This window comes from Oryzias latipes, chromosome 20, assembly GCF_002234675.1.
Source record: "Oryzias latipes chromosome 20, ASM223467v1".
Classification (NCBI taxonomy): domain Eukaryota; kingdom Metazoa; phylum Chordata; class Actinopteri; order Beloniformes; family Adrianichthyidae; genus Oryzias; species Oryzias latipes.
The window spans coordinates 17,376,856-17,404,106 of NC_019878.2; the positions used below are offsets into that span (position 1 = coordinate 17,376,856).

Consider the following 27,251-nt stretch of genomic DNA (forward strand, 5'->3'; position numbering starts at 1 on the left):
CTAACCCCGTGTGCCCTCTCCATATGCAAAATTGTGCGCGCAGAGATGCCAGTGCGCAATCCTCTCAGGTTACTTTTAACCGTACGGGTTGTTGTCCTGGTATGAAAAACATGCTGTTTTTTTGCATTTTTATTCTAAATGGTGATATTAATTGCATAACACTGTCTCATTAACTTGTCATTATCAGCTGACAGCTGCAGGGGTTCGGAAACGCTTTTACGCACCGTGGGTGTGACGGTCGCGTCACGAAAACCCACCATCCGGTGGCCACTCTGTGGGAACGGTATAAATCTGTGCAACAGTTGTAAACCAAGGCAAGCAAGTGCAGTAGAGTTCAAGAGTTGCGTGCAGTTGCGTGATCTGCAGCCACCCGCACCAAATCCACCGTTCAACCAGCGATCCTGGCGCAGCTGTTGGCAGTGCTGCTTCGTATCTGTAGCGGAGTTTAAAACTCAGCAGCAGGAGTAACATTTCTTTAATGAATTTTGTTTGACAGCCTCTCGCTGTCGGAGCCTCCAGAATGATGAATTGTATTTCCCTGTGTTTTCTTTGTGGATTGTACAGTGTTTTTGGAAAAGGTGAGTCGTGGTTTAAAGTAATAATTTTACTACTTACTGAATACCACATCGCACATGTGTAAATATACTATGGCTTTAAATGTTTTCTATTTAAGGTAAAAATGTCAAGATTACTTGTTTTGCGCACAGGTTTTTTTTTTTATCAATTTAGTTTTTATCAAAGTGGGGCTCTTAACAACCAGCTGCAAAGAAAGAGAACCAAGTGCGCACTCCACTTCAGTTGGCTCTGCGATTATCGGCCACTGAAGTTGTTGATCTGGCGTGTGCCTACAGCTTTCAAGCCTAATTTAGCCACTGTGCGCAGGGAAAGATAAGCGGCATCCAAGGGGGGCGGCTGTTTGGATACCGCGGACATTTACGCTTCGGCTCCTGGTGCGCTTGGCACCAGTTGAATGGACGCACGAAGGGCGTTGTTTCCTGACACTGACGAGTTTGTTAAATGACTGTTCTAAACCAGAGGCATGAAGGATCACGACAAACAGAGGAAAAATGCAGGAACTGGGGTCAATTTGCGCGCAGGGAAACAGTAACGCAGTCCAACTCGTTTTTGCGCGCCTCAAAGATCCTTGTATAGAAAGATAAAACGGGTGTCATTTTCCCTTCTTAAGGACAGTTATGGACACTCAAGGTAATTTTGAGTTCAACAAAGTCTCCGTAACTTCACCAGCACAAACGATTATACTCCAGGAAAAATTCTTATTAATATTATTGATTAAATACAAATACAAAAACATTTTCAATTTGCATTTTTTATGTAAAGTAGCTTTGTTTTGTTTTGTTTTTCTGGCTTTACCATTTAGAAACATAAATACCAGAAGTAGGTGCACTTTTATTTATCTGCAATTTCTAATAAAATTCTATTAGTGGCATTTAAGAAAGGCCTTAAAAAGTAAGTTAAAGATATATTAATCTTTGTCTGTATCAGTCAGAAAACATTTTAAGGGTGCATGCTTTAGAAATAATTTTAATGATTTCTAATCAGATATACTTGTTCAATTCAACGCATCCTAAATGTGTTTATTTTTATGTAAGATTTAAACGAAATGTCACAAATTATATGTCTTGTTTGGATAAGGTCTTTTTGTTACCTGCTAAGTTTTCTTTTTTGTGAACCAACAGCGGATAATGTTTTTTTTTTTGGGTTGTAAAGAGTTTATTTTTGGTTATTTTATCAGAGATCTTACCATTGAGTCTAATAATCATGGGAGATGGGAGGCCACATGCCATTATCATTTACTTGCATTGAAATGTCAGAACTGTGCTCCAAAATCTGAAATCTTTATTTGATTTCAACGTTTTTACAAGCAAACTGCACCAAATTTTTCACATTTAATCATTTTCTAAAATTATTTGAGGCAAATGATATTTCCCTCTGCAGCACTCTTTTTAGATCGACTACATAAATTAAGTTATTCGACCTCCTGTGAGATTTCCAACACCTGTTAAGAAAAAAAATTGTCGTCAAATTTTGCCCATATTGTGTTCAGAAAATCTCACCTCTCGGGAAAAAAATGTGACATTTACACTCTCATTTAAGAGTCTTAATGTCCAAAAAAGCAGACGGGAGACCAGCTTCCCCCATCTAACTTTACCTTGTTGTGCGCATTTCTGTTGGCTTCTCACGCTCACTGAAAAATCTGAGGAAACTGAGTAGGAAGTGCTAACAGTGTGCAACACTGGACCTGCTCAATGGGGCATCCACTGGGAACAATGATGATGACAAGTGACAGCTCACTAAGTGCTTCACCAATGATTTAAGAGCCCTCAGAGCAGTAGGACGGCTGCCGTTTGAACTGATGGCCGTGTATCATGAACGACTGTCAGACTGAAGGACAAAGTTACCTAAGCGATGTTTTTGCTGCTGCTGGGAGGAAGGAAGGGTGGACAGACAAGTGCCTTCATCTGTCATGAATCCCTCATCGATGAAGTGGAGAAAAAGGAATGTTCATAGATTTATTTATTTTTTAAAGTCAATGCTTGCGCATTTCCACAAGAAAATGTAAGGAGGTTTGCAGATACTAGGGGCACAGTTTGAACTTTTTAGGCCACCAGATAGTGAAAGATGTTTGTGTGACTTCACCTTTATCCTGTTTCCCCATCTCTCTCCTTCCTCTGCAGATCAAACAGGAAAGTTCAGTGTTCCTCACTTGGATGTAAGATCTCGACAGATGGTTCTGGAAGCCGACCAGACACTTCTGCTCAATTGCAGGTCAGTCTGAGGAACGTCCAAAGCTAAGAAGCTCAAGTTTGAGCCAAAAGGTTTGGTTTGGGCTGGACTGGACCCTCCTCCAGATCCACGCCAAACAAAACATGTTCAAAGAGGGGAGAAATTATTGGAAAGTTATCATCCGGGTATGCATTGGAACAATAATCATTTCTCTTTAAGCCCTCTTATCTAAAGCGGATTCCTTCAGAATCCTTTGTTCAAATTAAAATCTCTTGATTGCTTTTGCAATAAATCTAGTTTTTGCAAATCAATGGTGAAGGTGAAGAATGTTGAGATGCGACACTGACTTGTCACTGTTGGCCAGGGGCCGATGGGAGCTGTCATGGGCGTTCCCAGCAAGCCTGATCAGAGATCAGGTGGACGTGGCTGAATCCCGTTGTGGGAGGACAATGCAGCATTACTGCAGCCAGGTGCGAGTCAGCAAGATTAAAGCCAAACACACCGGCCTGTTCCGCTGCCGGTACAAACACAGGACTGAAAAACAGGCGTCTGTCTACGTTTATGTTGCAGGTAAGACCCCCTGTCCACACGCCACATGGTGATTTACCCTTTTTTCCAGTTCCAGAGAAGCCCCTCACTCCTTCACCCCTCCACGCTTTTGTTTATCCTCTCAGGTCAAACAGGATGTGGTGGGTGCTAAATACAGACCAATGCCAGAGAGCCGATTATATCGAAACACTGTTTGTCCTAACAACACATCCTTCTAAATGACTTTGGCACAGTTTCACCCTGCTCCTCCCCTCCTTGTCCTCCCATCCCAAGTCCTCCTCCTTCTCATCTATATATAAATCCTTTCTAACTTTCGTTTACGTGCTATCTTGAGGCCAGGAATAGCCCAGCTGCTGAAAGGCTCAGGTCTGGGCAGAGTTTCCCATGCCATCAGCCTTATCTGCTCGCCTCAGCTTCGCTTGAAGCATCCTGTGCTTGGGGGAGGAGGAATAGAACTTTGAGGGGGCGTTTTAGGAGGGGATGTGTCTCTAGAAGATGGCGGTGTGTGCATATGTGAGAAACTGAAGGCCAGGAGCTCTGCCGTGTCCAGAGGTAGAAGGAGGCACAGTGTCTGCCAGGGTGGCTCCTCCCTGACCTGGAAAGTGATGCTGCACTGCTGGAACTGTCCATGGAGCTGGGCAGCAGGCCAGGGTCACGGGGCATGCTACTGTTTGGCAAAATAGCCCCTGGGGGGTTATCAATCGCTCAGGTCACTGTGTCCATAAACCGCCAGACTTGGCCTGCAGCACCGTTCTGATGTGTCTCTACTTGAGTCTTCGATTAGAAATCAAAGCAAGAGGAGGAAGCCTGCAGTGTACTAGTCCTTGGGGTACTTTTGTTCAAAGGTTCAGAGATTTGCTTTCCTTGAATAACACCCTATGGTCCCAAACAATACACTGAACAACACCCACATCTTTGAATGGCACAGAACTATTCCAGCAGTGGGACTGAAGGGAGACGACACGGAGAGGCCGTTTGATTGCTTCGAAACAATCTGTGTGTTTGTAGTTGACTGCCTGCAGTCATGTGCTGAATAGGTATTCAGCCGGTTTGTTTTTGTTTATAGGAACTCAGACGTTTTTGTGTGACTTTTTGTTTAGGATACTTTGTAAAATCATAAAGGATGCTTTTTGGAACATCAAAATAAAAGCGCGTGCTGTCCATAAGCGAGGTCTAGCTATGTTGTAGATCTTTGGATTTTAATCTGGGGGATGGAACCTCACTATTTATGATGAAAAATCAGAAATAAATCTTCTCCCACTTGGAACATCTGATTGGAATTTTATCAAAGCAGCTTTTCACAATCATTTACTAAAATAATGAAAAAAGAAAATAATGAATAAACTTTTTGTTCCTTCCATTAAATACAATATATATTCTAATGTGAAATAAAGCATAAAAATTCTAAATTTGGCAAATTTTTTGGCTTGATGAAAGCTTTGCATCTCTGGAACTTTAGTCATAACTGAGGAGAAAGTCACACTTGGACTCATGAAATCTGAGAAGTTAAAAAACAAAGATACATGCAGATTGTTTGCAACTAACTGCAAGTTATTGTTATCTGCACTAATTCTTTAACAACAAACTATTGTTATAGACATCAAGATGTCCGATAGAACAAACTGTGGCCCTGTGTGTGTTTTTCTACTTTTGTTAATCTGAAATTAGCAAACATAAAGTTTGCGTTTCCGTTTAAGGTTAGATCTGTTGATCTTTTCATGCGGAAAGTCCATCTTTGGAACTTTCCTGTACAATTTTCCAACCTTATTCACAAAATTTAGGCCTCTGTGAACAAATGTAACGCAGCATAAGACCATCTTGTTGTATTTGTGTTTCTACAAAAGCCCAGAAGGGACAAACCAAATCAAACTAACAGCTAAAACAGTTATATTTAGTTTTTTTTGAAAACATGATTTGCTTTCCTTTGTTGCTTGAGAGAGACTTGGCTCTTGAGTTGCAAAATTTTCCTTAAAAAAAAGCAGCACCCTCCAAGATGACAGAACTAATAAGGAGCAAGAATGACTCATATTTGAAAGTTTCACTATTTTCACTGAGACGTTTCAGTTGAAAATGAGTCACTTTACAAAAAACGAAAACGAACTTAGAAAATAAAGCATGATTAGCAAAGGGCAACATTTCTGAACTTCTCCCGCTGTTACAGTGGCTTGAACAGTTGTTTACATTAAACGGCATGCTGCAGTTCATATTTATTTTTTGTGTCTCTCCCAGCATGTATTTGCATCCCTGACTGGAGTTTTTGGGTTTCAGACAGTCGGCAGCCGTTTGTTGAACGTGCCAGTAAGAGCCTCAATGTGCTGTACATGAAGGTGAAGGAGCCTCTCGTCATCCCCTGCCGGGTCACCAATCCCAACATCACCACCACTTTGGTCAAGGTCAGTACAGGAAGTCTACATCCTTCATCAAGCAACACTTCAGTACTCTTCAGTGCAGAGTGCATCTACACATCCAAGCCATGCTTTGTCTTCCTCTGCTCAATCACAGCACTCAGCTCTGTGAATATCATCACTTTCCCCAAGTGTTTCCATCAAATCCAGCACATGCACGCACACACAGAGCCCGGCCCAGTAGTTTCTCCCTGTCCAGATCGTTCACCGCATTGTTCTGGTCTTGGCAACCATTGCGCTGTCGTGTGTGTCCATTTGTTTGTGTCCTTTTGCGGATATGTGTGAAAGTGTGTGCGGATGTGTTTGTGAGTGTTGGTGCTTGAGTGCTGAATGAGGCCGAAAGTGGACGAAAGCCTGTCTGCTGTCTGCATGTGTATCTGTGAGTGTGTTTTCCATTTTGGTCCAGTTTTTTCTCTCACTCCTTTTGATTAAACGAGCAGACGACATCTGGTCACGTTTTACTGTTCACATTTCAGAGTGGCCCGTTGGCCCCTGTCCACCATCACTTTCCATATCTCACCTCCCCACACCACCTCCTGTAGTAGGAGTAATAGCTGCCAACCCTCTCCACTTAATCCTTTAAGCAGCTGGTCCAACTGATGGAGGAAGCTGGTGAACAAAGTACATACCAAATATCCTCTTTCTGTTATGAAACTTGTTGGCAAAATCTTCAAAGCTGAACAGTTCAAACCGATCCCTAAAATGATTAAACTAATAGTTATTATCTTATATTTTACTTATTTGTATTTTATTTAAACACTTATTTTGCTCAGTAGTGTCAACCAATAAAAATAGCCCTAATGAGCTGGAAACCGCCCAATCTGGCAAGTGTCTGGACTTGCTGGAATATACCATTACTACAGAAGGACAGGGAGCGGACCAAACACTTTTACATGATCAGTCTTATGCCAGTTCAGCAATTAGCGTTTTTTTCATGACAGAGTTAAATAATGATAGATGAAAAATTTACTTTAGACATTTTTATAAAACGTTCAGCTCGGGGCCCCGAAAAAGTTGGGGGCCCAGGGCAATCGCCCACCTAATGGTAAGTCTGCCCCTGGGTTTCAACAAGGACTTAAGGTAGGATTTAAGGTGGATTTGATTCTACTTGACTTTTGTTAACTCTAACCTGTCAAGGACTGTAGTTTGATATTAAAAAATCTTGCAGATTTTTGTAAACAAAATCTACCTTTTGGGATAAAACTAGTGTTAACTGGAGACATCAAGATATTAGTTAAGCTAAACAACAACTTGCTGATGTTGAGCAGCTGTGAAGTTTAACCTCTTGCTCATTTTGCTTCGTAATCTCCAGTAAAAAAATATTTGTGATTCGTTATTGGACTAAACATAAAGAACAACTAAATTATTAGTTTGCAGGGGCAGAGCAGGGGGGCAAAGGGGGGCACCTGCCACCCTACTTCAGAGTCTTCCCCCTGAAGCTGCCCCCTTTCCCAAACCATGTGCTATTATGTCTTTATGACTAGAAGGTAGCAATAAAGTAAATATCACACTGATCAAAGACTTATTTAAACACTAAGATAGACCATTAAATGGGTCCAGCTTTGTTAATCTAGTGGGTCAGTCTGCATGTTCCAACAATCCAACAAAAAAGCTTGTAAAAGCTCCATTACTCATCTAGTTTTTAATTGCAACTCTTTTATTGCAGTCAAAAGCATATAGTTGTGCCAGTTTAAACATACTTTTCAGAAAATTTCCTTTCATACGTGCACAAAAACTACAGATGCAGAACAGCAGCTGCAATACTGCTTCATGCTTGAGTGCACAAAATTAATTTGTTTGCATCTGTTGCTCCCAGTTTTTGGACATCACAAACACACAGAATCCCCCATGTTGCATATTTGGCAACGGTCAAGATATTTTGCACATTTAGCACACGCAACCCATTTAATAAATCAAACGCACCAGATTTCTGCATGTCCTGTTCGGTTTGTACGCAAACTTTGAATTGGGCTTTTTGTGTTCTATTTTGGAAAATGAATCTGTCGCACATTGATGAAAAAACAAAATGTGTTGCAACTTTGGCTGAAATTAAGCTTTAGTTAGCCACTTAGAAAAAAAAAAGTCTAAAAAAAAAGACGTTTTGAAAAGATTTTATAAGAGGTGATTAAAGCGCCAATGAAAATCGTCTGATTCTAATGGCCGTTTTTCAACAGCAGTCTTATTCCTGTTGTGCATTTAAAAACACTTCAAAAATCTGTTGTGACTACCATTAGTTGCTTGAAGTAAGCATTTAAACCAAAACAATTTTAGGAATAGTTTGTGACACCATCCCAAGACCTCCTGGAGCCCCTCCTCTCTCCCCAGGTACCCACTTCTGACAAATTAAAAAAAAAGAAAACTTTGCACCAAATTTTATTTAAATGTAAGTCAGGGCAGTGAGAAGACATCCAACATAATCAATCTAGTTTGGCCATTTTGATTTTTTTCCATCTACACTAAATTACAACACTTAAGTTCATGTTATTTTCTAGGATGCCTACTAAACTAAAGCTGTTTGTTCATTTTAAGACGAAATTGCATCTATTATTAGTTCAAATGGAATATTTTTTCAATTTTGGAATTTTAAATAGAAACAAATAATAGGAAATGAGGTCTTTGAAGACTTTGTGATTGATTGCCACCACATCATTATTTTATTTGTTGTGATATTTTGGTCTGGAACAGAGTGTCCAGAGAGTCATCGCTGCCATAAACAAACGAGAGAAATGTTTAGGAACTGGACAGGCCGGACACACAAACACACACTCGTCCTGCCTTCTTCTCCCTACAAATGCCTGACACTGCTAAGGTATTTACTCTAAAAATAACTCCCCTCTTCCTTCATCTCACTCCTCTTCCCCTCCGCTTGGCCAGGAGTCGATTCACTGTCAGAGTCACTGGAGTGTTTTTTTCCTGGAAGGACTTTGCTCTTTGCTTGGGTCTTGACTGTGACCTTTCTCAGGAGGAACAATACACAGGAGGCTCTGCTCTCTCGCACGGGCCGTGAAAGTGAGGTCTGGAGTGACGAGGTTTATCGTAGGTTCCTGTCGAAATGTCTTTATCCTGCAGTAACAGGATGCAAAGAGTTGGACTTGAGTCACGTTTCATGTATCCTGGCTTCGATACTCCACCCCTCCACTACCCGTCACTCAATCTTCCTCACCATCTCCTTGGATTTCTGAATGACAGCAGGGATGGAGGGTGTGTTGAACAGAGGCGTGCAGGGCACCGAGGACGGTGAGGACACTCAGACAGGACGTCACTGAGCTCCGAAGGAGGGAAGTAGCGGAAAGCATCAACTTCACAGAGCAGAGTGAGGAGGAAGAAGAGGTCAGAGGCGTCACCAGAGAAAGGTGGCTTGGGAAGGGGGTGTCAGTCAGTTTATAGTGGGGACATGGTGTTGTGGACACCATGCTGCTCCCTGGAGAGAGGGCGAGAGGCTTCCACCATGTCACACAAAACATATCCTCAATGCATAAAACAAGAAAGACACTTCTTTACTATTTTAATCATCCATATTTTTTTTCCATAATGATTATATCGAATCTCAAAGAATTGTTTATTTCTCCTGCCTTTAACTGAATCTGTCAGTAAAGGAATTTTTTTTAGGTTTCCTTGTCTTTTTTCTTTTATGGAATGCTTCTGTAGCTTCTGTTATTCAAAAATAAGTTATAAAATATTATGAATTAATACTTTTCTTTATATGCTAGGATCATTGTGTCTCAGAATTGCAAATCTGCTGCCCTCTAAACTTCCCTGTATTTCTGTTTTTTTTTCCTTCATCCAAGAAAATAGAAAGGGAAACTTAAACTCTCCTCCTGTGCGTGCTGGGATTGTGTCTTTCCCTCTCAGGAAGCTTGAATCACTTATTCCATATTTTCATCACGTCTTCCTAGTTTAATCAAATGTGTCATGTCTCCTGTGCTCATCAGCATGTGATTCTCTCCTCGCCTCCCCAACAGTCCCAGTTCCTCAGCAAGAGTCTCCCGGCCGACCAGAAGAACATTGTTTGGAACAGTAGACAAGGCTTCACCATCCGAGCTCCCACTTACTACGACGTCGGCCTCTTCCACTGTCAGGCCACCGTCAACGGGGTCAGACACCAGTCACAGAATTACTTTGTGCACAGAACAGGTCAGCGGGCTGCTACAAGTGACTGAGAAATCCGCATTAAATGAATTTCTATTCATCTTTGTCTCTCTTTTTCCTCACTGTTGGTAGTGAGCAACATCACAAAGGTGAATCTGAACAGCACAGGTATATTCCGAGCCCTGAAGGGGGAAAGACTGGTCTTGAACTGCACCGCAACTGCAGAGCTGAACACCAGAGTCAACATCACCTGGAACTATCCTGGGAAGGTGAGAAAGAGTTCATGTAAATTATTCTAAGATTGCTTTCAAATTGCAAAACACCATTTTTTTAGAAGAAGGGACTTAATTGGAGTTGTCTTCTTAAAATCACCAGTAAGATTATTTAATTAGTATTTTTGCTTTATTTCCATTACAAAGGACATCACAAGATTGAAGAAAAAAGAAGACAAATTTTCTTTTTTAATCACAAATTGGATTTCAGTAAACGTTAAAAAATGTTGCCTCTGTCTGCAAATAAACCTTTTGTCTTAACCCTTCTTCCCTGCGTCCTCCCTCAGCTGAATAATGCCGGCTCCACCTCCAAAATACTTGTGAGGCACAGAATGCACGTGCTGTTCTACAGCACCCTGACCATCCCCAAGCTCCAGCGTTCAGACGGAGGTCTCTACACATGTCGCGTCACCAGCGGGGATCAAAGCAAGCAGGAGCAAGTTACAGTCACCATATATGGTGAGTGTTTCCTGCTGAAGATGAGCGAAGCACAGAGTGCACTCTCAGCTTCTTTTTCATTTTATTTAATTATTTTTATTCTAGAAATGCCTTTGGCTCCGTAGACTCGAAATCCCTTGATGCAAACAATAATTACATGATAATTTTCTTAATTCTGCTTAATTGTGCACATTCATCTCTTCAATTTTAGACCGTCCATTTATCCGTCTGAAGCCCCGAAATGGATCCTTGATGGTGGTGCAAGCTGGACAAAAATCTTATAGAATTTCTCCCAAAGTACGAGCGTTTCCTGTCCCTGACGTTTTCTGGTAAGACGTCACTCTCTCCTCCAAATCAGAAACTAAATAATTTGTGTGTTTTGATTTGTTTTGTTTTGGTCACTGAGAACTTCTTCACCTAAACCTCTGCTGGATTTGTAGCCATGACACAAGCTTTGGAAAGCGCTTGACCTCCCTCCTTCACACTTTGATGAGAGGTCTTTCTTCCTTAACAGGTTTAAGGATGGGAATTTAGCTGCAGAGCACTGCTCCAGATACCGCATCAACGGGACTTCCCTGGTCATAAAGGATGTTGCAGAAGAGGATGCAGGAAAGTACACAGTCCTTGTGCAAATCAAAGAACATGGGCTGTACCAGAATCTCACTCTAACCCTCATGGTCAATGGTGAGACACAAGAGTTTATACCCAACATTTCTGCTTGTCTTTCTGTGCCACGTCTGCTCAGCTCAGTTTTTGCTTTGCGTCTTACAGTGAGTCCTCAAATAGCAGAGAAAGCTGTGTCATTGCAAGATCCGGGCTCTGTGCCGCGGGGGAGCAGGAAAACACTTCGCTGCACCGCCCATGGAGTTCCTTCTCCACACTTCCAGTGGCTTTGGCATCCTTGCCCGTCCAAAGGCCTGTAAGTAGCTCAGAGGATCAGAACCAGAAAATGATGGGTTAGAAATGTTGTGTTAGAAATTTAATAAATAAAAAAGCAGAATTTACTTCAATTGTAATTCATTTGATTGATGAGTGCACCTAAGTGCAGCCATAAATCCTACACATTTACAACTTTAAGGTTCAAACTGTGAGAAGAGGTTCTGATCTAAATTAAGAAAAAAACTTTTCAACCCAAAACTTTTCTTTTGTCCAGTTAATAAACTAAACAAATTAATGATCCCCTGTATTTTGAAAGTTGCCAACTATCTTCTCCTTATTTAGTTGACAGATTTCTTAAAGTAGCCATTTAATTATTGGTTTAAAAGGATAGAAAACCAATGAACTCAAAGATGATTCAGTCCTAAATATCACCAGATGTTTTTTTTCTTTATTGCAAACAAAACCCAAATCAAATCCTCCTTAAAAACTTGTCACAATGTCTTTACTCAGAATGAATAAAAACCAAATAAGATAACAAGAAAGCCTTACTTTTCTCTCAAAAATCCTGGAAAAGTAATTCTCCTGGCTTCCTTTAGAGACAATAAAGTTCTGAAATGTAAAGTAGAAGCGAGAAGTTCTTTCTGCTAACAGTGGTGCCTGAAGGTTAAAAATGAACACTACATTTATTTCCTTAGAAAAGTAAAAATTGTCATTAGCACAAAATCTAAATCAATGCCAAACAAAAAAAATGCTTTTAAGTTTATAATAAAAAAGGAAACAAAAATGAAATAAATATTGAAAAGTCAAAGATTAAAAGCAAAAATTAAAAAAAAATCTCTGATGTTTCTAGTACAAGACCTTTGAACTTCACTTTTCCAAATTCAGGCGTGAAATATATTTCAGTTTGTTTAATCCTATTCTGCAGAAGACGACAAATATTTGTCTGTGACTTGAGACACTTTGACATCAAAACCAACAGCAGAAAAAAAACAGATTTTCAACAGAAGTAGAAAGAAAAACATGTATTTTTTTTCTAATGGTTATATATTCAGGATTTTTTTGAGTGATGTAAGGATAAAATGAGTGTAGTGGCATCAGGTGACTCAATTACAGAACAAATAATAATGTTTGCTTTAGCTCAGTTGTTGGTGTATCTGTGGGATTTAGAAAAATGAGACATGTTTTGTCTGTTTCGGCATGTGTCCAGACAGCGCTTCCTTTCTGTTACCAGAACAGATGCCTTATGGGGCCTTTCATGTGTCGGAATGTGAGTGTGTGTGCGTCTACGTGTGTGTGTGTGAGTTTAAATTTGTGCTCCCACATGTGTGAGGCTTTGTTTGTGTGGTTTTTTTTATGCTCATGCAGATCTTTTCCCATTTTCTGCTCACCTAACATCATCCATGTGTTCTTTTCCACATGTCTAACTACAGAAAAACATGCAGCCCATGTCTGTGTGTGAGTCTGCATGTATGTGTGTGTTGTTCGTCTACATACACACACACAGTGTTTCAGACTTTAAAGAACAGAAAAAAAGGACACTTCAATAGAGGCCACTTCTGTGCTTGCAGTCACGATTTGTTGATTTCCAAATCAAACACTATGATTTAATGAATTTCCTGTCTGTGGTGCAAGGCGAGAGGCCTGTTTATTATTGTGATTGCAAAGTGCATCCTGTGATGCCTTTTCTTATATCTGACACACACTTTATATATAAAGTTCTCATGAGAAATGACCCAACCCAGAAATGCAGAGGGACCGTCACAGCACGCGAGAGCTAAAGCACACACTTGGCAGGAGCCCTGATTAAGCTGTTCTTGGAGGTCACTCGCTTATTGTGATTCACGCGTCCAAGTCAGAGAGGTTAAGTATTACCCGAGAGCGCTCCAACCGTCGCCCATGCTCTGAGACGCAGACATCATCAGTGTACTTGAACTGTAACCCTGGCACTCTCGGATGGCGCCAGGCCGTGACGCCTTAAACTCCTCATTTCGGCTTGTAATAATTTGCATAGTGAAACGGGACTTTTAAAGGCATCCGGCAAAGATTTACCACTTTCCTCTGGGAGATGAATGAATCACAGTCATTGTAACAACTACAGTTGGGGTATTTCTTCTCCCTGCTGCTTCAATTGTATGTATGTGTTCACTTAACAGTAGGAAGCCATATGCAGTCTGCACATTAAAAAAAATCCACTTTTGTAACTTTAAAACACTCATTTTGTATTAAAATTATACAAATTTTGCGTTTTATGTTTTTTATTGCTTAAAGTTGAAGTAAATTAGAGATGTTGTGTTTCAAAAAAAATAAAGTTATAATGAGGAAAAAATGGAAAGACCTTAAAGGTCATAGGGGTGTGTGGACACATGGATGGATTTTATTTTCAGGCTGATTCCTCTGCAGATTCCATGTGGCCTCCTATCTGGTTCTTTTAAAGCAATGTTCTGGTTTCTGCTTCCATGTCTCTACTCAGTGTGTCTCTTTAGACCAGTAGTGTTGTTGGATCCTCACTAGGCGCTTGTTCTTTGCAGCCCGGCTGCACCACGAGCCTGACGATGTGCTGGAAGAAGCCCAGGGACAGTCGGCCGGGCTGGGCCAGGCTGATGGGGGGCCTCTTGCCTGGGTCCTGGGTCCACTGTTGGGTCTGGCCCTGGGAACCTCGACGCTCTTATCTGGCCTGGGCAGGAGGCGCTCTGGGTTTCCTGTGCAAAAATCAGAGCGCTTTCCTCTCGTTGTTTGGCTTCCTCTTCGACGCGAGACGCTTCCCAGCGGCATGATTGTCCCTTCGTCTTCAAACGTGGCACAGTTTGCTTCCTCAAGAGCTTGATCTATTCTTAAGAGCCCCACACACACACACACACCCCAGCTCCACTGCCCCCCCCAGCACATACCTCTCAAGCCCCTTCCCTTACCAGCTCGCCCTCCATCCCATTCCAGCATCCTCCACCTCCACAGAGGAACAACTCCCCATTATCTCCAATGCCGGAGCACCTCATCCTCCACACGCTCTTCAGTGCCTTTTCTCAACAGCTCTCAATGACAATACATACCATGACGATCCTGTGCCTGCAAATGTGGGGAAAGAGACTCTGAACACTGCTGAGCGGTGACGACAAGGAGACACAGGAACCCTGGAGTTAAAACAAGCCACAACATGAAGGATACAAGGACACCTGCTTTTCTGGTTATTTATTTATTTTCATGGTTTTCCCAGGCAAAGTGCTTCCCCAGAACAGGCTGCACTGCAGCTTTGCAACATTTCATAGACGTTATGAGCCAGAATAAGTGCAATTCCACCTTTTCACCAGCCACATTTCTGGAGCTGCTTTGCTTGTTTTTTTGTGTGTGAGTGAGTGTGTGTTTGTGTCCTAGAGTGGTACTATAACAGGCGCAAAAACTGTGCCAGGCCTGATCTGATTCTGACATCCACAAAAGCTGTGAGTTTCTGTCTCAATTTTTAGCCACTGGTTAAAGGTTCAAGTGCAGGGAAGAGGACAAGCATTGTGCCGTTGATTATGGGATGCCTTCAGTTCTCTTTCAAAGACTGACAATAAGCAGAAGCCTACCATGTAGGAAATCTGAGACCTTCCTGTGCTGTCCAAATGTCTTCAGTGTGAGTCCAGCAACATCAGTTCAACATTTCTGTTGTTCATGTATCAAAAGTTCAGAAAAGTTGAAGTGCCTTTAAGAGAATGAGTGCCATGAATCTCGGGTGTGTGAGTAAATCGAGTCTACTAAAGTGTTCTCTTGTGTGCATGTTTTCCAAGTTACGGGTGTCTGCCAATGTGATCCATTCCATGTATACAGATGTTTTATGAGTAATATATGAACCTAATATTTAAATAATTTTATACAACTAACTTTCATATGACAAATGACAATATTTGCAAACTTTGTATGACTCTGTAAAGACGTATTGAAGTGTTATTTTAGATGTTTTGTGATTTTTGCATTAAACTTTGCTCATATTTGTGTGTCGGTTTCATGCACTGTGTAGTTATTTTTTGGGGGGGGCTGAAGGCGGAACAAAGCAGAACAGCCGGTGTAAAAAGTATTTCAGGCAGCAGAACAGGACAGGAAGGAAAGTCAGGAGATGACCTCCACTGTTACGCAAAAACCCAAAACAGCTCATTCATATTTCCATGCAGTCGCTGCTCACCCTGTTGGCAGGCGCATGCTGTATGAAAGTCTTGAATGTTATTTGTCTCTGTGCATGCTATTTTCTGTCTTTCCACCTCCATATCAACATCCATCACACTCATTTTTTTTTCATTTGTGAATGTGAGGGCTACAATAGTTCCCCTGATAGGTGTTGGAGCGTGCTGTGGTGGGTTTGAATGGATAAGTGTTGGGCTGTGGTGTCAAGCACAGGGTGGGCCTTCGGTCACACATGATCCTGATGCCAAAAGGAAGAGCAATCAGGGAGCAGTAGAGGAGCCAAAGTCAGGGAGGAGGTCAGAGCAGACGGAGAAGGTTGGCAACAAGGATACAGGGAGGAACAGAAGTGGGACACGTTCACAAACAGACATGGGGGTGTCTAGTTCCTGTCAGCTAATTACAAGTTAAACTCTACTATGATATAAAAAAGTGAAATTTAGTTTTAAACATTTGCTAATTTGAGGATTAAACATATTCATAAATATGTGTATTTATTATTACTTATTATTACGCCACATAATTTTAAAATACAAATCTAAGAAGACCTAAATTAAACATAATAATAATAATAATAATAATAATAATAATAATAATAATAATAATAATAATAATAATAATAATAATAATAATAATAATAATAATAGTATTTATAATAGTAATTATTATTATTAATGTCTTTATTTATTTTTGTCAATGAAACAAGAGTGAAATATGGTACAGGCAGAGTCCCCCTTTTTGGGCTCAAATGGAGTCTTCCGCGGAAAAACGTCATCAGTGCTGTCAATTTATTTTTGCTATTTTAAATTCAGCTTTCCTGTAGGGTTTTGTTTATTATCAGATGATGAATTTAGTCTCTAAATATTGTTGGTAATATTAATTTAGTCCCTTCCCAAATATATATTTATTTTGGGGATTTTGTGATTCATCAACATTCAGTTTCCTATTACACTGTTACACACTGTTCTCTTATGTAATTTACTGTCTTTATACATCGCAATGTATACATAATTTTGTGACCAAAAAAATGATATCTTTGAGCACAAACTGCAGATCCAGTATTAAATGCAATATATATATAAAATATATATAAAAATGTATAAACAAAGAACAGCACTCACTTTAAAGTAATCTCACATGTAGCCTGCTTAACTAAAACCTTTTTTATTCGTTTTTTTTTTGTATTAGTTGATTTATTGTTTATTTCAAGCATTTATTGTAAATTTTCATTTTATTTTATTTTACCAGAAAGTTCCATTGAGACTGCATCTCTTTTTCAAGGAAGACCTGGGCCAAAAGGCATCAATACAAAATAAAATACAGTTAAAACAACTGAAATATAAAAATACATTACAAAATACAATAAAATGCAATTAAAATTGAGATGAACAGTAGGACAATGACTAATAGGTTAATTAAAAGTGGTACAGAAAGGTCAAAGGTGACATGTGCATGTTTCTTTTAAAAGCTCAGAAAGTTTTGCTTTAAAACAATTCAAGGGAATAAGGTCACTTAAATGCAGAGAGTTTTGAATATTATTCCAGGAAAGCGGAGCAGCAATGGAAAATGCTGTTTTTCCTAGTTCACTGAGGAATCTAGGGACATAAAGAGGCAATTTGAGTGAGGAACGAGAGTTATATATGTTGTTAACAGGAGAAAGAAGACGGCACAGATATTGAGGTAGTTTGCCGAGAATGGCCTTATAGGTGAATATTAGCCAGTGTTTCTGTCGCCTGACTTTGAGTGAAGACCAAGAGAGCAGAGAGTACAGTTCACAATGGTGGGTTCTGTATGCAGAGTTTGTGATAAAACGTAGGGCACTGTGGTAAACTGTGTCCAGACTACGGAGAGTTGACGAGGCAGCATTCATATACAGAATGTCCCCATAATCCAAAATTGGGAGGAAAGTGCTCTGAACAAGTCTTTTCCTTTAAATGAGGACATTTATTGTATATCAAACCCATAACAGAAATATTGAAATGAATTGATTAAAAAAAACATAAAGAAAAATGAACATGAATGTAAGAAGGAAATAATTGTGTTACATAATCATAAAAAGAGATTTTTGCAGTTATGCATGTAATACATACTAAGGTCCCATTAGATTAATTAAATATAGTGATTCATAACTGAAGTCAAGTAGAGTTTTTATGTTTCCTTGGTCTTAACTGATACTCTAATTATGATGATAAATCTTTAAACTCAAGTTAATTTATAATAATTTTTCAAAGTAGTGGTGCATAGTGGCTAAAACCTTCCATCCACCCATCCACCCATCCATCCATCCATCCATCCTCCCATCCACCCATCCATCCATCCATCCATCCATCCATCCATCCATCCGTGGTTGCCAGAGCCAAACCTGGCTACTGTTTAGGTGAAGGTGGGATACACCCAGGTCACCAGCCTTCAACAGGGCACACGATCAAAGTCATACCTAGAGACAATTTAGAGAAATCGATCAATGTCTGAATCAAGTTTTTGGACTGTGGGTGAAGGTCAGAGTTGCCAAAGAAGACCCACGCATGCAAGGTGGGAACATGCAAACTCTGCACACACAGGAAGGTCCCAGCTGGGGCTTTCTTGCTGTGAGGCGAAAGTGTCAACCCCTTTGCACTCTTTAAAGTTTAGCTGATTTTGGGCATTAAAACATTGAGTATACTTCTATGTAAAAGCTCTAAATGTTTCAATAGCTGAGGTGTTACTGCAAAGCTGTTGTATCATTATGCAACAATAACTTAACAGATTTGGGTAATTTCAAAATATTTGTAATCAACAACTGATTTCATATTTGTTCACATATTTAATTAAGAAATAGCCAAATAGTAAAAATACAGCAGTCCACACAAGGACCATAAAAAGAGAAATACCGAAATTTAAGAACAGCAACAACCAAAACATTACCATACTTTTTTACTGGCTTTTAGAAAAAAGATTAATGCAAAGTTATTAAGGATCTTTTTTTTTATCACAAACATTTTGTTTATACGATTATATTAAATGCTAGATTATTTTAAAGGTTTGTTTGAATTCTGGTTTGCAATACCATATCAATTATGTAACTGATAATTATAAATAACCAAAAGTTTCTTATTTTAGTTTAGAATATTTTGTTTTAAAATAAGTCATTTTGGTCATTTCTTTTAAATAGGTTAGTTTTTAAAAAAAAAAAGCAATCACCCTTCACAAAAACCTTTTGCAATTTCTTTTACCTTTTTACTTTTGAATGAAAACACATTAATTGTGACGTCCCTCAGTCTTTTGACATGAGTAGATGCAATAAAAATAGTCATACATTTTGTTTCAAAACTGACAATTCCCACACTTCAGCTGGTGTGTAATCTATGGATTTTGACATGCCAGACTCATGCCCTAAAAATGTGGGATGACTCCTCAGGAATGACGGGAAGCTAACGGACAGGATGATAATACCACCTCTGCATCCTTCATGCTTCAACAATACAGCATTAACTCGCACACCGAAGCTTTGTCCTTGTCAGGACAGGGAAAGAGGACGTTGCGCTGTTGACATAATTGGTTCAAATCAAGCAGCGACGATCAAGGCATTTCCCAGTGTTCTGATCTTCCTCCTGCTGAGCGCAGCTGAGAAAAACACACACACACACCTGGAAGTATCATATAATATCTTGTGTCAACACAGCTGAATGGCTCTCCTCCTTGTGCTCCTCCTGAAGGTGTGTGTGTCCGTCCTCCTCCTCTCTGTGGAGCCCTGTGTCAGAGAGCTTCCCTGCCTCATCTGCACACAATCACATCCTGAGTGTTGCTCATAGACAGGAAGTGCTTCAGGGGAGGAAAAAGGTAGGCTCAGCACTGAAAATCATGGAGATTTTTTTTTCCCCACAAAATGCATTTGAATCCCTCCAAACAGCTTCCAACCACAGAATCAACCATCCTCCTCTTTAGAAACTGCTCCAGCATGCATGCGTTGATGCTTACTGTATGCTTTTGTCAAGTTTTGACCTGGCTAATTAGTTGGAAGTGGGCTGGAGGTCTGGCTCCACAACCTCCATTGTTTGCCCGGCATGGAAAACATGATTCTTGTCATTGGTGGCAGAGGTAATGAGCCTTTCAAACTTGTGTGCTTTTTCCACTTTTGCTTATGTGGATGTTTGTGCTCCACACAGACCGTGGGGGTCCTGACTGTTGCAAAGGCCTTTGTGTCTGGAGTGTATCGCTGCATCGCCTCCAACACTGCCGGCTCAGACCACCTAGACATCCACTTCTTCATAACAGGTGATGACAGACAGAAGGAATCCCCTTGGATGTTTTTCTTAAAAATTGCAAGTGACTAACAAATTCTCTTTTCTTGCTCCTACACATTCCCCTCTTATTCCCTGAAGTCACAACATTTTCCAGCATCTTCTACTTCTCCAAATTATAATAATCCTCCTCGTGAACGACTGAGTCAAATCGAGCGTTACTTAAGTGTGAACATTTTGAAAGTCTACCACGTTTCACATGAAACGTTGCTACACTAACAGAGGAAAACTTACATTAATGGGCTTTTTTTTACATCAAAATTATCACAAGAGACTACAGGTATCACAAAACTAATAAACAGGAACATATGGAGAAATTTGTAGACATTTAAAGTCAACAAATTCAGAGAGTGAATCTGCAAAGTTTGTAAGGAAAAACTTTTAGGAGATCATCTGCAAAGCTGAATCTCAGGAAAGTAAAAAGACCCACATTTGAGAGATAATTGTCTTATTTTTTTGTCTTGCAAGAAAAATAATATTGTCAATTATTATGGTTTATCAGATGTTTTAAGAAAACATGCCTTGGTGACTAGAATTAACTTTCCTAAAAAAAAAGGTTTATTGGTAAGATCCCATTGTCAAATTTTAAAAATTGTTTCCTTATTTCTGGGGGGGCTGTTTTTGCTGTGTAAAAATGTTTATGTAATTTCAATTAATATTTGATAATATAGTGGTGAAGCATTTCTTGTTAACAGCTACATCAAATCTTTATTTAATGCAGATTTTGCTGTATATTTTGACAAGCTTGAAGTTTTACATCTAAAGATCTTTTATGTACTAAAGCTTTTTATCATTAGAAAGATGATAAATAACTGTGATTTTCTTACAACAATGAGAAAAACTGTGAACTGAAACCGGCTTTTTCACAAATGTAGGAAAACATTTGTTCCGATCAGGAACCTCATTTTTGAGATGCATTGTCAGCGATGATGTGTGTCTGTGTGGGTCACTCAATGACACAGTTTCAGTCTCACCATCCCTTAGAAATGGGTCACCCAAGTGCTTCAGGTAAAACAGTTTTTTGTGTTTCCATGTGTAAAAGAGTGTGTGTTGGAGTGTTGGGCTCCATTGAGCTGATGGTGTCTGAGCAACATCGAAACAGGAACTTGGGGCTCTTATCGTTCCACTTCCCTACGCAGCGCACTTCCTTGGACTGGCAGGTCCGCTTTATTTTGGGAGGCCTTGGGGTGTTCGGGAAAGATAAACACTATCTACCATCAGGAAACTCTCGAGCCATTTCCACGGGAAGTTTCAAATGGCTAAAGTAAATATAAAGGCTTTTCACTGTATTCCACTAACTGCTTTTGACCACAATAGCCATTCAAGATTGTCATCAAGGGTTAAGAAAATGGAAGATTTCTGAAATTGGTTCTCCTGGTTTCAGGCTGTTTTCATGATCTGTGAGCAGAGAAACTGAGACAGCATCTCAATCAGGAGATCTTTGAAGAACTCCATCTTTCCTCTTATCCATCTCTTCGTCTCTTGTGGGTTTTTTTTCCCTCCAGATATCCCAGGAGGATTCTGTGTCAAGCAGCAGGAGGAGGCTAGAGAGGGCGGAGACCTCCACCTCACCTGTTTGGCAAACAAATACCTTTACTCTGCGTTGTCATGGCAACCAGTGAAGGACACGGGGAAATCCCGCTTCCCGGCTCTGATTGTTCACCAGCCCACTACGGGTGTTTTCTCCAACTCTCTGGTGCTGTTGCTTAGCAACCTGACAGCGCGAGACTCTGGAACCTACAGATGCTCCACCCGCCACCTCCTCACCGGGAAGGAGACACACCTGGACACGCGGGTGGTCGTCACAAGTAAGTCTGCTTTACAAATCTCTCTTTTCTGGAATTGAATGATGTCAAATTTTTACATGAGATTTTGGTTTTTACGTTTCTTTAAGGATCAGGAGACAAGAGGCTTTTCTCCTTGCAGACATTTTGGAACAGTAGACATTTTAGTATATACAATTTATGTTTTATGTACTGTGGGTTTGTACTTAACAAACTCAGGTAAACTAAATTTAGCCAAAACTATATAAATCCAAAAAAATTTTTTAATTGGTAAATTGGTAATTGGTGAACAGCTCTCGCTTTTTAATTATCACTTCAGAAAACTTTCTGTAGGTGTGAACCATTGATGCAAAAAGTTTAAAACATTGACGATGATCCTGTTTTCAACATAAACGCTGTCACGTTTCCATCTAGTTTCATTGCAAACACATGCAACCAAACATGCACACTCTCTCAGAGATCTTGCTGCTTGGGAAATGCTCCCCCCCACTTCTCAGTTTCCTGGGGCCCCACCCTACTGTAGCTTTGCTCTTGTGCTCCAGTTCAGCACCTCTTTCACGTGGGAATGAGCTCTTGTCTGGAGGAAGAGCACACAATGGCATTTCCCACAATGCCACTTTTACAGGCCCCTGCTCAGGGCTGGAGGAACAATCAGCCAATCAGACACTGTCAGGCTCGGCCCCCGCTGACAATCATCAATTGTTGTCCTGGAGGAAGATAGGGGAAACAACAATCAGTCGCTGTGGTTAAGTAACTTTTCTTCGCGTCTTTTACCGCTTGTCTATACAATCAGGACTCAACACGTCAATTTCCTCCTTTTTGGACTCCCACAAGGGACTAACTCAAAACGGGGTGACCAGCCAGAGACAAGTGGTCATGGAGGGTTGAAAAATACAAGATAAAAACCTAAACTCCTGGAGCAGATTTTGGATTTGTTACAAGAAAGTGTTTAGCTTACCTCATGATGAAAAGTCATTGTTTTCCAGAATGAGAGAGAGACATTTTTGCCCAAACTCCCTCTGACTCACAAACTGCACCACTCTGAAGATGTGTCACCAACTGTGCAGTGTGCTTAAAAAGACCCAAACCACAATCATATGAGAGAAAATGGCATACTTTCATTTCTCTTTAGCACTTAAAATAACTTTTACATGAAAATGTGTCAATCCATAGTTTTTACATAATTTTCCAAAATGCGAAATATAGCAAATCTCGTTTAAGATTTCAAGTAAAACCAGCCATTAAAACTGGCATGTTAACACTTTTCGTCATCATTTTTTTATGCCACAAATGTTGGGAATAAATGAGCTAAAAATACACAGATGAAAATGAAGTTTCCCTTCTTTCACAGAACAGTAAAATGTTTAAGGCAAACGGCAGTCAGTTATAGGGAAGAAAACAGACCATTAGCTCCCTCAGCTGTCCAAAATGTCAACAAAACACCACACAAGTTTTGCGTTTATGTAAACAGAAATGAATAAAGTGTCAGTTCAGTTCTACAACAATTTTTTATTTTTGTTGGATTAATGGAATTTTCTTTGCATCTTCATACTTTTCTACTTCTGAAAATGATGCACATGTTTTTTTTATATAAAAAGAAAAGCTTTAGCAAAGATTTTTTTTTTAATTATATATATAAACTGAACATATAATGGAAAGGATCATATTTTGGAATTCTGATTAATAATATAATTAAAAACTGGATTTGAGATGAAGAAGTTTTGTTGGATGGGAAAATATGGATGAATTCTTTTAATACATCAAAAACCGATACATGGCTTACAAAGAGAGTTTAAAGAAGGGGTTGTCTACACTCTCAAGTGGCTGCAAACTTCACCTCACATCTAACCAAATACTTTAGGTTCATCTGTAGATTTATACTTCCAAAATGTCAATAATAACCTCATGGCATTATTATAAGTCAATTCTTTAAAAACAAAAACTGTTAAGACCAAAGCCCCTCCTTCTTGGAGAACAGGAGAAACCAAGAGACTTAAGAGAACCTCCAGGAGAGCAGAGCTGTATAATATTTGAAACAAAAATGGACAATTTATGTGAGTGTTTATGTACTTAAGTACATAAAAAAATTAATAAAGTTATAAACTCCATTCTGTGTAGTTAACTTTATGTTGTGAACATTCTTCTGTTGTTTTTTTACACATCATAACTATAAAACTGGCCATCGTAGCAGTTCTATTATCTTGCATTTTCAGGCAACATCTTCTGATTTGTTTGAAAGGAAAACTATTGTCTGCATGCTGACACTCATGTCCCTGTTGTGTTTGTGTGTTTCTTTTCAGCTCTAGAACCTCCCGTGCTGCTGGGTAATCTGACGGACTGCACCGTCAATGTCAGCGCATCTCTGACCCTCAGCTGTCCGTCTCGAGGCGTCCCACCCCCAACCATCACTTGGTACAAAGATGAGCAGCTTCTGCAGCTGGGGTCAGGTAAAAACCACAGATTGTGTGTTCAACGTGTGAGCCTCTTCTGCAATCTTGATTCTACTCCTCCATTTTTAGGGATTGTTATTGCAAAAGATGGGAGCCTCCATATTGACAGAATCACGACGGAGGACCAGGGTCTGTATACGTGCCAGGCCATCAACGAGAGGGGATCTGCGGAAACTTCAGCCCATATATGGGTCAGCAGTAAGTACAGTATGTGCTGCACAGACATGTCTGCCTTTGAAGGGCTGTTGTCAAACTCTCATGTATGTATAAATGCTCATTGTTCCCAGCTCTTTAAACAGGTGTACACACATATCACAGTATATCACATTGTTTGCGGGCTGTATTTACATACGGAGGTTTTGGTTGTGTCAGTTCTATTAATGGAAGATGATGCACATCAGTTTCTGAGTAAACACTGATCAAAGTAGATCTTAACATAAACGTACCCAGCCTTTTGTTCAGTTTTCCTTATTCACACACTAACACACACTCACACATCCGGATGCAGCAGAGGAGGTGGAGCTCTGAGGAAGCAGTAGTGGCGGATTCGCTTCCCACTCCAGGTTTGGAAAGAGGGGCGGCTGTATGTGTGTGTTTGTTGTTGTGTTCCGATCAGCCAGGAAGGAAACCGTCTCCCGTTTTTATTTCCTCCGGAAGGGCCCATCCTGCATCTCAGAGAGGCTGTAGTGAGCCTTTTTTTCATTCTCCTATTATTAAAAGATGAAATATCAACTGTGTAGTTAGTAAAGAGGAATGAGACATGATTTTCTACAGAAAAAAAACACAGGAAAAGTTTGAATCAGAAAGTTTATTTTTGGTCTTCACTAAAGCATAAATTCAGGCTGTCTCCCTGATGGACTGATAGAAACCAACAGATGAAACCAGTCTTAGGATGACATAACTCTTCACTTTTAGCATTATGTTTCCTCTCAAAGTGTCTGTCTTTGTGATCGCAGGTGTGCCAGAAACCTCATTTCTGGAAATGTCCACACTCGTATGTACCTGTGTGGTGGCCACTCTCTTCTGGCTTCTGCTCACGCTCCTAATTCGCAAAATGAAACGGGTGAGAAGAAACAAGAAAAAAATTCTATTTTGAATTAAAAAAAACACACCTCTTCATTTTTAACTTTTCTTCACTATTTTCCTAAACCTATAAACGTTTCTTTTCTCAAGTCCAACAGCTCAAACACCAAACCAGGGTACCTGTCCATTGTATTTGACACAGGAGAAGGGCCATTTGAGGAGCAGTGTGAGAGACTGCAGTACGACCCCCATCAATGGGAGTTCCCGCGGGAGCACCTTAAATTAGGTGAATACTTTTATAATTCATTAAAGTAGGGAATCCAAAGGTTGGGAAAGGGGGTATTTAGGATGGTATAAACGATGAGAATTTTCTCACAGGTCTTATCTGATATATTATTGGGAGGGACTCACTCCATTAATAAGACTGGAGGCTTGTGTTGTCTGTAGTGAGCTAATCAGCTAATCAGTATGGGGTTTTTCTGCTGTGTTTACTGGAACTAATCAGGCCCCAGTATCACCAGGGTGGGATTTGTTTAGATGGAAAGCTGATGAGGCATGAAATCTTTTGCTATCGGGATCTAATGTCTGGAATGGACGTGAAAATTAATTAACTGACACACCTCCCAATTCTCTGAAATAATCTCTGCTCACTCTCTCAGGGAAATCTCTTGGGCGTGGAGCTTTTGGTAAAGTGATGCAGGCATCCGCTTTTGGTATTGACAGTGCCTCCAGCTGCAGGACCGTGGCTGTCAAGATGCTTAAAGGTTGCAACAAACAAGGATTTTACCAATTTCCCATAATGATAAAGTATGCGATTACTAGTTTTGCCATCTTTGTCCACCAGAGGGAGCCACAGCCAGTGAACAGAAGGCTCTGATGACGGAACTGAAGATCCTGAACCACATTGGAAATCACCTGAATGTTGTGAACCTCCTGGGGGCTTGCACCAAGCCAGGAGGTTTGCAGAAACTATTCCACTGTGTTCATGTCAATCTGAAAAGGCTTGAGCCATCTTTACTTGTGTGTTGTTGTTTTTTTCTAAGGGCCACTGATGGTCATTGTCGAGTACTGTCGCTTTGGAAACCTGTCAGCTTTCCTCAGGAAAAAAAGAGACGTGTACATACACAACCAGGTAAATTCACAACAACGGGGGTTTTGTGCAAACAGGATTCACACTTAGATGTAAAAAAAAAAAAAAAAAGTAACTTCTTCAATCAGTTTGACACTCATAATGTTATCAGTTCTCATGCAGAACATTTACTTCCTTGTTTTTCACATTTTTGCACATAACTGAAGTGTTTGGTAATTTTCCATACCAGCAAGTGTTTCTTCTAGAAACCTGTGGTCTTACAAGCAAAACAACAATTTTCCTTCTCTGGTACTAAATAACCTTTGGTCTTCTTTTTATGTCAGCTCCACGAAAGAGCACATGATAGGTCAGGTTTTGGCGGCAGTGTGTCCGGTAACCCAAACTGCACCAAAACATTGTCTGAGTCAGACTCAAAAGACATCAGCCATGGTGAGACAGAAGCTTTGTGCTGCTTTTCTGAAGTGTTCACATGAAATTTCGACCATTGTATTTGTCCCTCTTCTAGAACCAAAGTCAGCCTCCTCTCTCTTCCTAGAGGACCTTATTTCTTTCAGCTTTCAAGTGGCTCGGGGAATGGAGTTTCTGGCCTCTCGCAAGGTCTGAACTCTGCTGAACTCAAATACACACACACGTACCCATGAGCCTTATTATCTGTGCCTTCTGTGTCCCTTCATCAGTGCATTCACAGAGATCTAGCAGCAAGGAACGTGTTACTATCTGAAAACAAAGTTGTGAAGATCTGTGATTTTGGCCTGGCCAGAGATATTTACAAAGACCCCGACTACGTCCGCAAGGGAGACGTGAGTATATGGTCTCCAAATAAAGGATTGCACTTTTTTGAATAAGAAAAAACGCACAATTTCCATTATGATCAAGAAGAAAAGCATGTAAATGTAAATATTCTTGGTTTTGCTTTTGCTGGGTTAAATAAAATAATAAATAAATCATAGACATCTTTTTTCCCCTGCATCGCCAAAAATGGTCTCCAAACAGGGTACAGACAATGCTTTTTTTTTTTCAAATCATTAAGACTGAGTTAAGAAAAAAAAACATAACTATTATTATCCAACAAAATCCATTGTTAGAAAATGAAAT

At 40.1% G+C, this 27,251-nt stretch overlaps 1 protein-coding gene across 3 annotated transcripts in view; it reads left to right on the top strand.

Moving 5' to 3' along the window:
- The first annotated feature begins 293 nt into the window (after positions 1-293).
- The window catches only part of flt1 (fms related tyrosine kinase 1), a 31,459-nt gene continuing 4,501 nt past the window's right edge, over positions 294-27,251 (top strand). For all 3 annotated transcript variants that reach the window (XM_011488922.3, XM_011488923.3, XM_020712444.1), the window contains exons 1-23: positions 294-578; positions 2,697-2,787; positions 3,110-3,315; positions 5,563-5,687; positions 9,662-9,833; positions 9,921-10,057; positions 10,348-10,519; positions 10,710-10,827; positions 11,013-11,182; positions 11,270-11,417; positions 19,225-19,348; positions 19,675-19,783; positions 21,315-21,617; positions 23,894-24,040; positions 24,113-24,241; positions 25,000-25,106; positions 25,217-25,352; positions 25,726-25,830; positions 25,911-26,024; positions 26,110-26,198; positions 26,480-26,585; positions 26,662-26,753; positions 26,834-26,956. In XM_011488922.3, coding sequence (XP_011487224.1) covers positions 521-578; positions 2,697-2,787; positions 3,110-3,315; positions 5,563-5,687; positions 9,662-9,833; positions 9,921-10,057; positions 10,348-10,519; positions 10,710-10,827; positions 11,013-11,182; positions 11,270-11,417; positions 19,225-19,348; positions 19,675-19,783; positions 21,315-21,617; positions 23,894-24,040; positions 24,113-24,241; positions 25,000-25,106; positions 25,217-25,352; positions 25,726-25,830; positions 25,911-26,024; positions 26,110-26,198; positions 26,480-26,585; positions 26,662-26,753; positions 26,834-26,956 — 3,081 coding nt within the window. In that variant the 5' untranslated portion in view covers positions 294-520. The remainder of the gene's footprint in view (positions 579-2,696; positions 2,788-3,109; positions 3,316-5,562; positions 5,688-9,661; positions 9,834-9,920; positions 10,058-10,347; positions 10,520-10,709; positions 10,828-11,012; positions 11,183-11,269; positions 11,418-19,224; positions 19,349-19,674; positions 19,784-21,314; positions 21,618-23,893; positions 24,041-24,112; positions 24,242-24,999; positions 25,107-25,216; positions 25,353-25,725; positions 25,831-25,910; positions 26,025-26,109; positions 26,199-26,479; positions 26,586-26,661; positions 26,754-26,833; positions 26,957-27,251) is intronic.